Source organism: Saccopteryx bilineata, chromosome 5, assembly GCF_036850765.1.
Source record: "Saccopteryx bilineata isolate mSacBil1 chromosome 5, mSacBil1_pri_phased_curated, whole genome shotgun sequence".
NCBI classification, from domain to species: domain Eukaryota; kingdom Metazoa; phylum Chordata; class Mammalia; order Chiroptera; family Emballonuridae; genus Saccopteryx; species Saccopteryx bilineata.
Genome location: NC_089494.1, coordinates 214,426,915 through 214,440,124, shown reverse-complemented (window position 1 = coordinate 214,440,124; position 13,210 = coordinate 214,426,915). Strand labels below are relative to the sequence as shown.

At 35.3% G+C, this 13,210-nt stretch overlaps 1 protein-coding gene across 4 annotated transcripts in view; it reads left to right on the top strand.

The window, feature by feature from the left end:
* Window positions 1-13,044, top strand: part of YTHDC1 (YTH N6-methyladenosine RNA binding protein C1) — a 42,804-nt gene extending 29,760 nt beyond the window's left edge. For 2 of the 4 annotated variants that reach the window (XM_066279196.1, XM_066279194.1), the window contains 8 exons: window positions 1,418-1,502; window positions 3,156-3,322; window positions 5,835-5,917; window positions 7,097-7,133; window positions 7,206-7,269; window positions 7,380-7,442; window positions 9,847-9,981; window positions 12,058-13,044. In XM_066279196.1, coding sequence (XP_066135293.1) covers window positions 1,418-1,502; window positions 3,156-3,322; window positions 5,835-5,917; window positions 7,097-7,133; window positions 7,206-7,269; window positions 7,380-7,442; window positions 9,847-9,981; window positions 12,058-12,282 — 859 coding nt within the window. In that variant the 3' untranslated portion in view covers window positions 12,283-13,044. The remainder of the gene's footprint in view (window positions 1-1,417; window positions 1,503-3,155; window positions 3,323-5,834; window positions 5,918-7,096; window positions 7,134-7,205; window positions 7,270-7,379; window positions 7,443-9,846; window positions 9,982-12,057) is intronic. The other 2 variants (XM_066279197.1, XM_066279195.1) reach the window with 1 other exon arrangement.
* Window positions 13,045-13,210: the final 166 nt, after the last annotated feature.

The following is a 13,210-nucleotide window of genomic DNA, read 5'->3' as shown; positions in this document are numbered from 1 at the left end:
TGTACTTTTCCTTCTCTGTTTTACTTTTGCTCCAAGCCCTTCTCATTGTTACTTCAATGTTGATAGCTGTGGAAAGAAGTAAAAAGCAGCTATTTATTTTATATATCGATGTATATCCTTTGGCTGAGCAGTTTCATTTGTATCACGGATATAATAGTTCTTTAGTTAAAGCTTTTATTTAATTTGGCATTGCTCATTTCATGCACAGATAAAATCTTACTGAAAATTGTTAATTTGTGATTACTCTTTGACAAGTAAAAGTAATATTATATGTTATGTTTGCTTTCAGCACTGTGGTAGGTTGATAACCAAAAATACAGTATGTCTTTTTTAAGTTGATGAGACCATTTTGCCTATGTCTTAGAGAGGAGTTAGTTTGTTTAAAAATTTATAGAATACTGTGCTGTAGAATAGGTGGAGGCCATAATTATGATTTATAAATAAACATTTGATAAGAGATGTTCTGTGAATGATGAATAATAATTAATTGCTTTTGAAAGGAGGACACTGAAATCTAGGAAAGGAGCCCTGAACTAAGAATAAGGGACATTTATTTTCACTTGGTATTAACTGCTAGGTTAAGATTCAGCTCTTTGTTTATCAGTTTATAAGAAATATAGTAGTTTTGAGTATACAGAATCAAGAAACATTTTCTATGTCATTTCATTTGTAAACTACTTTAATATGAAGTGGATGGTGATATCCTTGTTTATAAGATGAAGTAACTCAAGAGAGAAACTGAAAGAGAGCTGGAATTCAAATTTCAAATTGTCTTTGGTTTCCAAGCTCATGTTCTTAAGCACTGTATTAGCTTTTTAGAAATATACTCAAAATGGAGAAGTGGAAAGAGCACACTTCTAAAAGGGCTTGTTCTCTGTGAAATAATCTCTGCCAGTTTAAGTGAATCTTTTTTTTTTAACTGAATTTTTGTGGGTATAGGTTTCAAGAATACAACTTAATAAAACATCACCTTCACACTGCATCATATGCCCATCGCCCCAAGACAGATCTTTGTCTCCATTCCTCCCTTTCCTTTGTTCACCTCCACCTACCCCCAACCCTTTCCCTCTAGCTATCACCACCCTGATGTCTGTGCCTTTTTTCCTTATATACATAACATAATATGTATATAATCTATATATTTTTGCATAATCCTTGACCTTCTTTTATCCAGTTCCCAACCCCCCTACCCTTTGACATCCGTCAGTTTGTTTTATGTATCCATGTCTGTTTCTATTTTATCCGTTTAATTTGTTTATTAGATTCCACATATAAGTATTTGTCTTTCTCTGACTGGCTGTCAATTTTAGTCACATTTAAATTATGGTTAACATAGGTCTTTGCTACCAAAGGTAGTATAAGGTACTGAAAGGATTCCACAAAAGAATGTACATAATTAATATTACTTTGTATTTAGGCGTGAACTACCTTTTACTAAGTCGGCTCATCTCACCAATCCTTGGAATGAACATAAACCAGTAAAGATTGGACGTGATGGACAGGTTTGTTGTTTCAGTTGATTTTTTTTTTTTTTTTTTGACAAAGAGTCAGAGAGAGGGACAGATAGTGACGAGACAGGAAGGAAGAGAGATGATAAGCATCAGTTCTTTGTTGTGGCACTTTAGTTCATCGATTGCTTTCTCATATGTGCCTTGACAAGGAGCCTACAGCAGACCAAGTGACCCCTTGCTCAAGCCAGACGAGCCCACGCTCAAGCCAGCAATCTCGGGGTTTTGAACCTGGGTCTTCAGTGTCCCAGTCCAGCACTCTATTCACTGCACCACTGCTTGGTCAAGCGTTTCATTGATTCTTTAAAAACCACAGTTAATCAACATTTTTTGGGTCTTTTTATTGAAGAACATGTTAAACCATTTCTGAAAGACTATGTGCAGGTTTAAGAAAAGATGTTCTTCTTTTTTTTTTTTGTATTTTTCTGAAGCTGGAAACGGGGAGAGACAGTCAGACTCCTGCATGCGCCCGACCGACCGGGATCCACCTGGCACGCCCACCAGGGGTGGCGCTCTGCCCACCAGGGGGCGATGCTCTGCCCCTCCGGGGTGTCGCTCTGCCATGACCAGAGCCACTCTAGCGCCTGGGGCAGAGGCCAAGGAGCCATCCCCAGCGCCCGGGCCATCCTTGCTCCAATGGACCCTTGGCTGCGGGAGGGGAAGAGAGAGACAGAGAGGAAGGAGGGGGGGGTGGAGAAGCAAATGGGCGCTTCTCCTATGTGCCCTGGCCGGGAATCGAACCCGGGTCCTCCACACGCCAGGCCGACGCTCTACCGCTGAGCCAACCAGCCAGGGCCGAAAAGATGTTCTTATTTGGAGTTTCTGATTACTGTGATTATGACTGATTAATAAGACCTCCAATGTTGAAATATATATGTGGTACTTTCATTAATATAATTGAAGGGAAAGTTTTTGAAGAGAATTGGCCTGATTTAAAATTTTTTCATTGTTTTACTGATATTCTGAACTTTATATACATTTTACAAATCCCAATTAACATCATGTGTTTTCTGAATAAAAGGAAGTTTTATAAAAAAATCAGTTGTATATACTCAGATTTTCAAGTCTGCAAATGAAATTAAAAGTACGCAGTTATTTAAAATAAATCCAATTGTTGACCCTCATTGTTTCTGTAGGTAATTTTGAACCAGAGTAAATAAGAGTTTATTGCTCATAAATGTTGATAGAGAATAAAACTTAATTTAAAAGGCCATAGGTAGTAAGTTTTCATAGTTAATCTAATATATTTTAGTGCATTTAGCCGTTTATAATTTTCAAAGCTGTTGGCGCACACTAACATACATGTTTTTTCTCCACTGTATTGAGATGATGGCTTTGTTCTGATATTTCTGTATTTTGTACAAAGAAATAATTTACAGAGGGCAATTATCTCAGCATTTCATGCAGTTTGTATGGATCTATTTAACTTTGGACATGCTATGCTTTTTAGTTTTACCCTTATTAAATACATGAAATGTTGTTGAACGGTTTAAACCTTTCAAGAGAGTTTATTGGAACCGTATTGTGATTACCACCTTTAGGAAGGAAGACTCCAAAAACAGTCTGTTTTTGTTCTTATACATCAGGGAATACAAGTTCATTGAAACTTTTGTTTTTATTTTGTAACTTAATACTTCTCTATTTTAGGAAATTGAACTTGAATGTGGAACCCAGCTTTGTCTTCTATTTCCCCCCGATGAAAGTATTGACTTGTATCAGGTCATTCATAAAATGCGTCACAAGAGAAGAATGCATTCTCAGCCCCGATCAAGAGGACGTCCTTCCCGTCGAGAACCAGTCCGGGATGTGGGAAGGTTAGAAACGTTCTTTGGACTGATAGTAGGCACATGTATCAGAATAACATGATGGAGGAATGTGATTCGTCAAAAGTTTGTCCTGCGGTAAAGAAGAAAGAGAAAATCCTCAAATCAAGCTGCATGGACTAGTTTGTGGCTTCATTGAGGATTTCACATGGTCACCTTGGTCTCAGTCATTTTTCAAGAGGAAAATGGGGATCTTTCCTTATGCAGAAAAAATTATTTGTTAAAGAGTAATAACCAGTTTAGACTAGTTAATATTCTGATAAAACAATGTATAAAATTGAAATGAGGTAGGCCTTTGTTGCTAAGAACAGGCTAGAAAGGAGGAAGAGAAGGAAGTCTTTATTCGCAAAAATGTTAATATTTTGTAAAAAGCCTTTTCTTGCAGGTGTGTCTCTGGATAAGCCTTATGAGATATGGGACTTTTATAAAGGATCACTAATATTTTTTCAGAAGATGACGCCTCATTTAGAGGATAAAATATTTTAAGTTATTTTGATATTCAAGAGGAGCATTATTGGGACTGTTTCAGATTTTATCACCGTGATGTGTTAACCCCAATGCCACATATTCTCTAACATGTACCCAGTGAATTCATACATCTTGCTGAGCTTCTGAAAACAATAGGTCCTTTCCAAAGGGAATCAAGTGGCCCTGGGAGACCCGGCAACAAACCAAAAAGAAGGGCTGTTGCTGTGTCTGTTTACAACTTTTCCAGATGCTGGCAGTACCTGTGGACTTAAAGTGTTTTTTAGAGGATCGCCATGGTTATTGATCACTACTTTATGAACTAATCATCATTTTCCAGGAAAAGGGGGTTTAACTTGTTACAGAATTGGAGAAGTCTTTGCAAAGGACTGGTTTAAGCCCTTCTACCCAACACCTTCCCCTGTATAGATTTGCATACAGCTAATCTAAAATATTCTGCTAAAGACTGTTGGATGTATGGTTGATGGGATGAAACCTTTGGTTAAGTTTCCTTTTGACGGAAACATCCTGTGGTAGGTACAGATAATCCAACAAGAGTCCCCATTTCTTTGAGCTTAAAAAGGACACTGTCGAGTAGGTAGGAGGAAACCTGGCAGAGCCCCCTTATTTTTGGCCTAAAAGGACTGAACACCAAGATGTCTTTTGAAGTTTTAAGCTAAGAGGTTTCCAGTGCAATACCATACATACGAGTGAAGTTTTTACCTCAGTTTTGCAATGGACTGCAAACTATACTTATTACACCACTACACCTTCTCAAGCCTGCCAGGGCCTCCATATATGTATGTGGCTTACAGCTTTAAAGTCAGTAGTTGGACTACTATATGAACTGTTACTATCATGTTTTATACCGGTCGTAAATGCACTCCCCAAACTACAGGAAAGCGGTATGTTTATTTTTTAAACCAGCTTTTAATTTTCTTAGTCTTATTTATGTAGATGCAACTGTTTTATTCTGTGGGGGTGGGGCTTGGGGTTATCGCACTTAAAATTTGTGTCAACTTGTGTTGCAAAGGTTAATGAAAGCAGTTGATATTCAGAGAAGTAGCTGGGAAACTAATGATGTCAGGTTGACAGAGTTTTTGATAGAGTTTATTAGACATTATGGGTAAAAAATTATACTTACTACCTAAAAGACTTGGATTATTTTTTGAAATTTTGTGTAGGACTTTCTTAAATGCTAAGTATAATGAAGTGTATTTAATGATTTATTAGATTAACCATTAAGATATGGAAGACAGTAAAGAGCAATATTGTGCAGAGTTAAAATTTCACCTTCTAAAGAATACACTTTGAACCCCTTTTATGAACTCTGTTAAAACTTTGCCCCATTTGCCAGTTTTATTTTAAGGCACTATGAAAGAAATTGCCTTAATTCCTGAATGTTATTAAATACAGAAATATATTATTTATCGTATTAAAATTTGCAAAACTTTCCTGTAAAGTCACTTTTAATAAGTATTAAATTTTCTGTATGATGATGTGAAAGTATAATTTTGTGCAAAGCAGAAGAAAAAATAAGCAATTCTTAATTTTGTTGAGACTTATCCTAAAATGACATTAGTAAGTTTAAATATATGCAGTTTAAAATTACCTATTGTATAATGATAGTAGATTATTTTTTTCTTTTTCACCTGAATGGAGACTTTATTTGGGAAAGTATATTAATTGTTAAAGTCGATATTTCTGTTAGCCCGAAGGTGGCTCATTCAGTTTTGTTTAGAACACTATAATGTGATTTATGTATTTTGAGCAGATTACTCTTTCCAACTGTCTCATCATAGCATGAGGATTGCAGAGACTACCTTTTTCCAGCAATACAGTTTAAAGATTCATTTATAATAATTTGAGGGGAAAAAATTTAGAAGCTTTAGGATTATTTGCTTACCACAAATTCTGGTGTTATTTTAAAGTAAATAATGGGTAATTCTCTGTACTTATTTCTGTCAGAAACTCTTGCTTTGCTGTTTGTTCTCCTAGCAGTTTTTGGTTTAATTTCTAATATGTCTAATTTGTGTAGGCGTCGACCAGAAGATTATGATATTCATAACAGCAGAAAGAAACCAAGGATTGACTATGCCCCTGAGTTTCACCAGAGACCAGGTTAATATTTTATAATCCTGCAGATATTTGACTTAAAATTAGTAAACAACAACAACAACAACACAGAAACTTCTGTTGTAACTGTAGTTTAAAGAACGAGAAAACCAGGACAATAACTACTTAAACTTCAGGAAATTGCCAATAGTCCTCACCTAGTATTTCATCCTTTATTAAGGTTGACTAAGCTATTCTAGTGTGACTCATTATCACAAATCTGTTAATTACCTAAAATTGCTAATTTATAATTAATGCACAAGGTTAGGTGTAGTTAGGGAAAACAAAAATCTTACATTCTTTATATTTTTTATCCCTTTATTACCTATGTTCAATATTTCATGTGGTATGGTATATAGCTTTGATTGGAAGCTGAAATTATGCTGCATTTTTCTACAGAAAAATCTTTGACTTCATGTTTTTAAAGAAGACTAGGAAATACTTTGTAAACTAAAAGCCAGCTTTTTTGTTTGTACTTCCCTTAACCAAATTTAAAAAAGGAAAACTATATTTACGAAAATAAATTTTTTAAACAGTTAAATATTTATAAAAATTAGGCAATTTAGAAGTTAGTATTAGTGAGCATTACATCACTGTTACATAACAAGTGACTTGATAAGCCTTATTCTTTTCCAAAATGGGATAGATATTGCAGAGGGTGAAATTTAGTTTTCCTAGTAGCATGGCCATTCAAATTTTTTTATGTTTTAGTATGCTGAGTCCTTTCTAAAAGAATGTGGGAAGAATATTTTTCATTTAAAATGTATACATCTTTATTTTTGCAATTTTTTCTTCCCTTTATGTTTGCATTTTAAAAATGTATCTGAATGTCGTAGCAAGACTGTATACTCAGGTAGAAGGTCATCTCTATTACAGTGTCCTCAACATAATTCCTCCGCCCTTAAAATTCTCTGTCTACCAAAAATTGGGGTGTAGATACAGAGGATGTATATGAAAACGTCTCTAGCAGTTTATAATTCTGTGATACCAGTAAATTATTAAAGTTCTAGATTATCATGTAATCTAAGAAGGAGATCTGTAAATGGTATAATTCAATAATAGTGCCACTTAATAGCATCATTATATTTATGGTAAGAATTGAGATGAGTGGTAAGGAAGGCTTAATTATAATGCCATAATAAAAACTATAAATTTGATTTACTAAAATGCTTGATATTTGAACAGGGTATTTAAAGGACCCACGATACCAGGAAGTAGACAGGTAAGTTGGGCTCACTCTTGCTTAGTTTTGAATTACATTCTTGGAACTAGTTTATGAATTACTCGAATTTAGTTTCACAAATCTTATTCCCAACAGACGATTTTCAGGAGTGCGCCGAGATGTGTTTTTAAATGGGGTAAGCATTTTATTTCATATATTAAATGTGCATAAAATCAGGACCTGATTTATTTTATAGTTCTGGATTTGATTTGTATTTGTTATTGACATTATTATCTTTTATTTTAGTCCTACAATGATTATGTGAGGGAATTTCATAACATGGGACCGCCACCGCCTTGGCAAGGAATGGTTTGTATTCTATTTTTGCAAGTTATTTAACTTTATTTGTAATTACATTTATTTTTTGAGTGCCTGTGTGGAACATGATTGTTAACAGTTACCCATTAAAAGACTTAATATATATATATATATAATCTTTGATAATAAATAATTGCATGTTGTTTTTAAGACTTAAAACTAATGAATAATTTGTGTTAATAATAGGGTTACTTAATACGGATTATGGTTTATTGTAGTGGCTAGTGGTACAGACTTGGCCTAGGTTCATATACCTTACCATCTCAGTTCTGAGTGTGGTCAAATTTTAAAATTTTTTTCCTTGAATGTAAAACTCAGTATAGGCATTCATTCATTCTTTGGCTCATTAGACTAATATTTAGTACCTACTCTCTCTCCAAGGCATTGTGCTTGCTCTGAGTATACATTGGTGAACACATTGGATATTATACCTATCCAGTATATCTTAAAATGAAATGGAATATTGTCAGTCTCATAGGATATTTGAGGAGCTAAACTTACAAAATACATATAAAGTTTAGCATTGTGCCTGATCCAAGTGTTTAGTAAATTCTCTATATCAAATAAGGTTAATTAAACTATTTCTAATTTTTTATATTTTCTTTCAAAAAAACTGGATATTATTCTTAGAGCACATTTTAAAGTATTGAGGCTAACTGAAGCTTTAATTCCCAAGAAATAAAAACCTTGGAAATTGAACTAGTTCTTATTTCTTACCCTTTAAAAAAATAAAGTTTAATTACCTGTAATGTAGACTCTTCATTGACTTTTGTTTTTCTTAGGGTAATATATACAGATAGATGAATTATGAAGCTTTTTTTCCTTTTAGATTCTATTACATTAAAAAATATATATAACATTTTGGCACTAATAAGGGAAGTAACCTTTGATTGGCACTTAATTAATAATCAATTTAAAAGTTCATTAGGTCCCAGGAGATTTTTTTTTGTGACAGAGTCAGAGAGAGGGACAGATAGGGACAGACAGACAGGAAGGGAGAGAGATGAGAAGCATCAGTTCTTTGTTTTGGCACCTTAGTTGTTCATTGATTGCTTTCTCATATGTGCTTTACTGGGGGGCTACAGCAGACCAAGTGACCCCTTGTTCAAACCAGTGGCCTTGGGCTAAAGCCAGTGATCTTGTGCTTAAGCTGGCGAACCTGTGCTCCAGCTGGCAACCTCAGGGTCTGGAACCTTGGGTCCTCCACATCCTAGTTCGACACTATCCACTGCGCCACCACCTGGTCAAGCAAGATTTTTTAAAATAGATTTTTACATTATGGTTAAAATGCCTGGTTAAGAGCCAGAATGCTGCCTGACCAGGCAGTGGCACAGTGGATAGAGCATCAGACTGGGATGTGGAGGACCCAGATTCCAGACCCCGAGGTCGCCAGCTTGAGCGCAGGCTCGCCAGCTTGAGCACAGGGTCACTGGTTTGAAACCCAAGGTTGCTGGCTTGAGCAAAGGGTCACTTGCTCTGCTCTAGTCCCCCTGCTCCCGTCAGGTCACTTATGAGAAAGCAATCAATGAACAACTATGGTGCTACAACAAAGAATTGATGTTTCTTAAATCTCTCCCTTTTTGTCTGTCTGACCCTCTCTCTGTCTCTATCACACACAAACACAAAGAGCCAGAATGCCTCATGTTATGTCCTAGCTTCACCCTTTTATTAGCAATGTGATCTTAAGCAAGTTACCTAACCAGTTGGTACCTCAGTTTTCCCGTTTTTAAAATAAGAATAGTACCTATCTCATAGGGTTGCTATGAGAATTAAATGACACATAAAGTGCATAGGACAATGCTAGTTCATAATATGTAAAGGTTTGTTATTTCTATTAGTATAATTTAAGTGATTTTATTTTAAACATGTTAAATCTTAAATGATGTATAATTAGAATTTGTTATGGGAGGAACCTTTATATCATCAAAGTAGGTAGTACCCTGGCCAGGTTCAATTCCCAGTCAGGGCACACAGGAGAAGAGCCCATCTTCTCCACTCTTTCTCCTCTAGTTTCTCTCTCTGTCTCTTCTCCTCCTCTTCCCCTGCAGCCATGGCTTGATTAGAGCAAGTTGTCCCCAGGTGCTGAGGAGGACTCTATGGTCTCTGCCACAGGCACTAAAAAACAAAACAAAACATGACTCCAGTTGCAACAAAGCAAGCACCTCAGATGGGGAGAGCATCACACTCTAGTCGCCCTAGTGAGCTTGCTGGGTGGATCACAGTCGGGGCCCATGTGGGAGTCTGTCTCTGCCTGCCCTCCTCTCCCTAAATAAAAGTAAATAAATAAATGCAGTAGACAGCTAACACAAAATTTTTTGTTTGCGATGGGTGGTTTGTAAGAGAAAGGATATTTGGTACATGCTTATGGAAGTGGGCTTTTTTCCCTTCTTTTTAGGCTCCTTATCCTGGAATGGAACAACCTCCACATCATCCTTACTATCAGCATCATGCTCCACCTCCTCAAGCTCATCCTCCTTACTCAGGACATCATCCAGTACCACATGAAGCAAGATACAGAGATAAACGAGTAGTAAGTGCATAAGAAGGCAAAAATGTGAGGGAACTACTTAGAATTCTGTAGATAATTTAAATGTGGAGGCTACCGTATTATGGTATGTGGTAGATTTTTGTATTCTTACTGCAGACTTTTGTTGGAGTAATTCATATTTTGTTAAAAACGGCTAATCCCTTTGGATTATTTAAGTAGACTATTTCTTTCATGGATAAAGTACAGACTGCTTAAGTTGAGACATCGCCTACATACAGCTCTTCAGTAATGTCCTAGGGGTGTTGTATACGAGGATATTTTTCTTTCTGTACTGATGTCTTCAATTATAATTGTATAATTGATATTACTATAATTAGGTATTTCTAAGCTACAGTGGTACCTTGAGATACGAATTTAATTCGTTCTGTAACTGAGCTCGTAAGTCAGTCAACTCATATCAAACTGCCGATATTGGACCTGTGCACCAACTAATGGCAGCTTCCTGAATCACGACTCGTATCTCGGAATTTTGCTCGGATCTCGAACAAAAATATGGACTGAGTTGCAGCTTGTATATTAAAATATTTGTATGTTGGTCTATTCGTATCTCAAGGTACCACTGTATTTGTATATTCTGACAGACTCAGTTAATTTTCATAGGAGAGAGGGTGTATATTTAGTTACTTAACAGATAAATCTTTATTCTCATTTAGTTATTTGTTTCTACCAAACTGTAAAAATTAGTAACCAGGGGAAATGTTTCACCTCTATCTCTGATTCTTATGATGATGCTAACAAATGATAGCTGTGTTAAGAAATGCAGAAGAGTAAATTGTACTTTAGTAGTTACTGGTTCTAATAATTTTATATGAAAGCTTTTTTTGATCACTTCAGAAGAGGAAGAATTAAAGACAATCTCTAGTTTGAGTTTTTTGGGTTTATATTATATTAGTCAGGCTAACTTTATTACATGGTATTCATTGTTTTCCCCCTAATAGTACTTTCATTTTTTAAAGTAAAGTTGTCTCCTGGTATTTGTTAACATCATTCCTTTTATCTTCCCACTTAGATAAAGAGCATGCATATTTTTTAGAGGGTCAGTCTGCCCACTAGTTTCCTAACCTGTCTTTCAGATACTTTTTATCTGTTGACATTTATTTCCTTATCCCAGCGATTTTCAACCTTTTTCATCTCATGGCATACACAAACTAAAATTCTGCCGCATACCAGAAAATACATTATGGTTTTGCTAGTCTGACCAAAAGAATAAAATTAGGTATAATTTTGATTGATTTACAAAAGAAGTAATAATAATAGTACTTGGTCCAAAGTGACTTTTTAAAAAATCAGGTGCCTATATTTGTATATAAGGATCTCTGGTACCAACAATTAAACAATCAGACATGATCTTATTATGTGACATGATAGTAAGATGCAACTCTGTTGTAATAATGACCTATATATTATGGTCCAACAGAAAGCTAGAGCAGGAATTAGTTTAGAATTAGTGACGATAACAACTTGCATCTCAGCTAGTCAGTTGTTCATCTTACCCTTGTTCTCCTCAAGCCTTTTGTATATTATTTTGTGTGTAAGAGACCACACAATTTTACCTGAAGTGCTTATTTTCTTAAAAGTCTATCAAATTTCATAATTGTTGGCTATCAGCAATGCTATAGTTTGAAAGATAATCTGGAATGTGAGAATTCCTATTTTCACTTTAGGAGGATAGATTGGTTCATGTAATTTTTAGAATCAAAGGACGTTAGTAGGGTGTAGAAAAAAAAATACTGATGTGTCCTGGTGTGTGGTCAAAGGTCAGTAGATGATTACTTTGGTCTAGATCTTATTTAAAGGGATTGGATGGAAAAGTCATTTAAGTTACAGTAGGAAACTACGTGATTTATTTTTTAAGGAGATAGGTATATTCCTCTCTTGAAGGTATCTGTTTAGTCCAAAACTTTGAAGTCCTATTTCTAAATGTCAGAATTATGTTCTACTAATTAGTGCATTAGTATGTTTCTCTAGATTCTTTCTACAAGGCAATAAATACAATGTAGGGATTCATAAATTCCATTCAATTTTTGACATACCTAAGCAATTTCTTACCTTTTCTAGCATGATTATGATATGAGGGTGGATGATTTTCTTCGTCGCACACAAGCTGTTGTCAGCGGTCGGAGAAGTAGACCCCGTGAAAGAGATCGGGAACGAGAGCGAGACCGCCCCAGAGATAACAGAAGAGACAGAGAGCGAGATAGAGGACGTGATAGAGAAAGAGAAAGAGAACGATTATGTGATCGGGACAGAGACCGAGGGGAGAGAGGTCGATACAGAAGATAATGCGCTTTTGGAAGCATCGATTGTTTAAAGATAAAAAAAATCTTGTATTTTTTTTTTGTGTGTGTGTTTACAAGTAGTAAATTTATTTTCAGCTGTCTACTTAAAGTTCATTGTGTAGAAGGATTTATTATGACCTCTTTGTTCCAAGCATGCAGTATAATAAGAACTGGAAAATCTCAAATCCTCCAAAAAATGCACAGTCGACAGTTTGAGTTGATACTTTTATTGGGGCAGAATGGAACAGTCAAAGAATGTAGATATTGATTCATTCTTCGTAAATGTTCATCTACCTATAGTGTGTTCATCCTAGAGTTATTTTTTGTTTGCTTTCTTCTTTTGGATTTTGATTGATAACTGCCATGATATTTTGCTTTGATATGTTTATAAGTGTAGTTGCACACGGTTCAGTAAAAATAATGCTGCTATCAAGTATGCAATTATTGAAGTATGATGGTTTAACTGTATGGCAGTGTTGTAGCAGCCTCTTGGTTTCTTCCTTTCCTTTTTTAAATTCTTAAGTGACTTTTTCTTTAGTCTTCAATGATGAGAGCAATATTATGAAGACATTGCTATCTAATTTTTAATCTTTTACAATAAAATATTCTTATGTTCAGTAGCATGGTTGATGCTATTGTTTAGCCTTCCCCTCCAAACTGTAAACATTGGCTTGAAATATTCACAACTTGCGTGTGTGGCAGCAGAAGATAATTCCCATATTCTACATTGCTACTGTTTTGTATAAAATAAATTGGTAAAGATTGACCTATGTGTTGTATTTTTTTCTTGTCTGGATCAAGTTTGTTTTCTTATGTGTTAAACGTAAAAGACTGATTTGTGTTTATGAATTGTAGGAACCTCCTCTGCCTACTTTTGCATATTTTAACAGGAATGATTGACGTAGGCCAATTATATTAGAAGTTTACTTCTA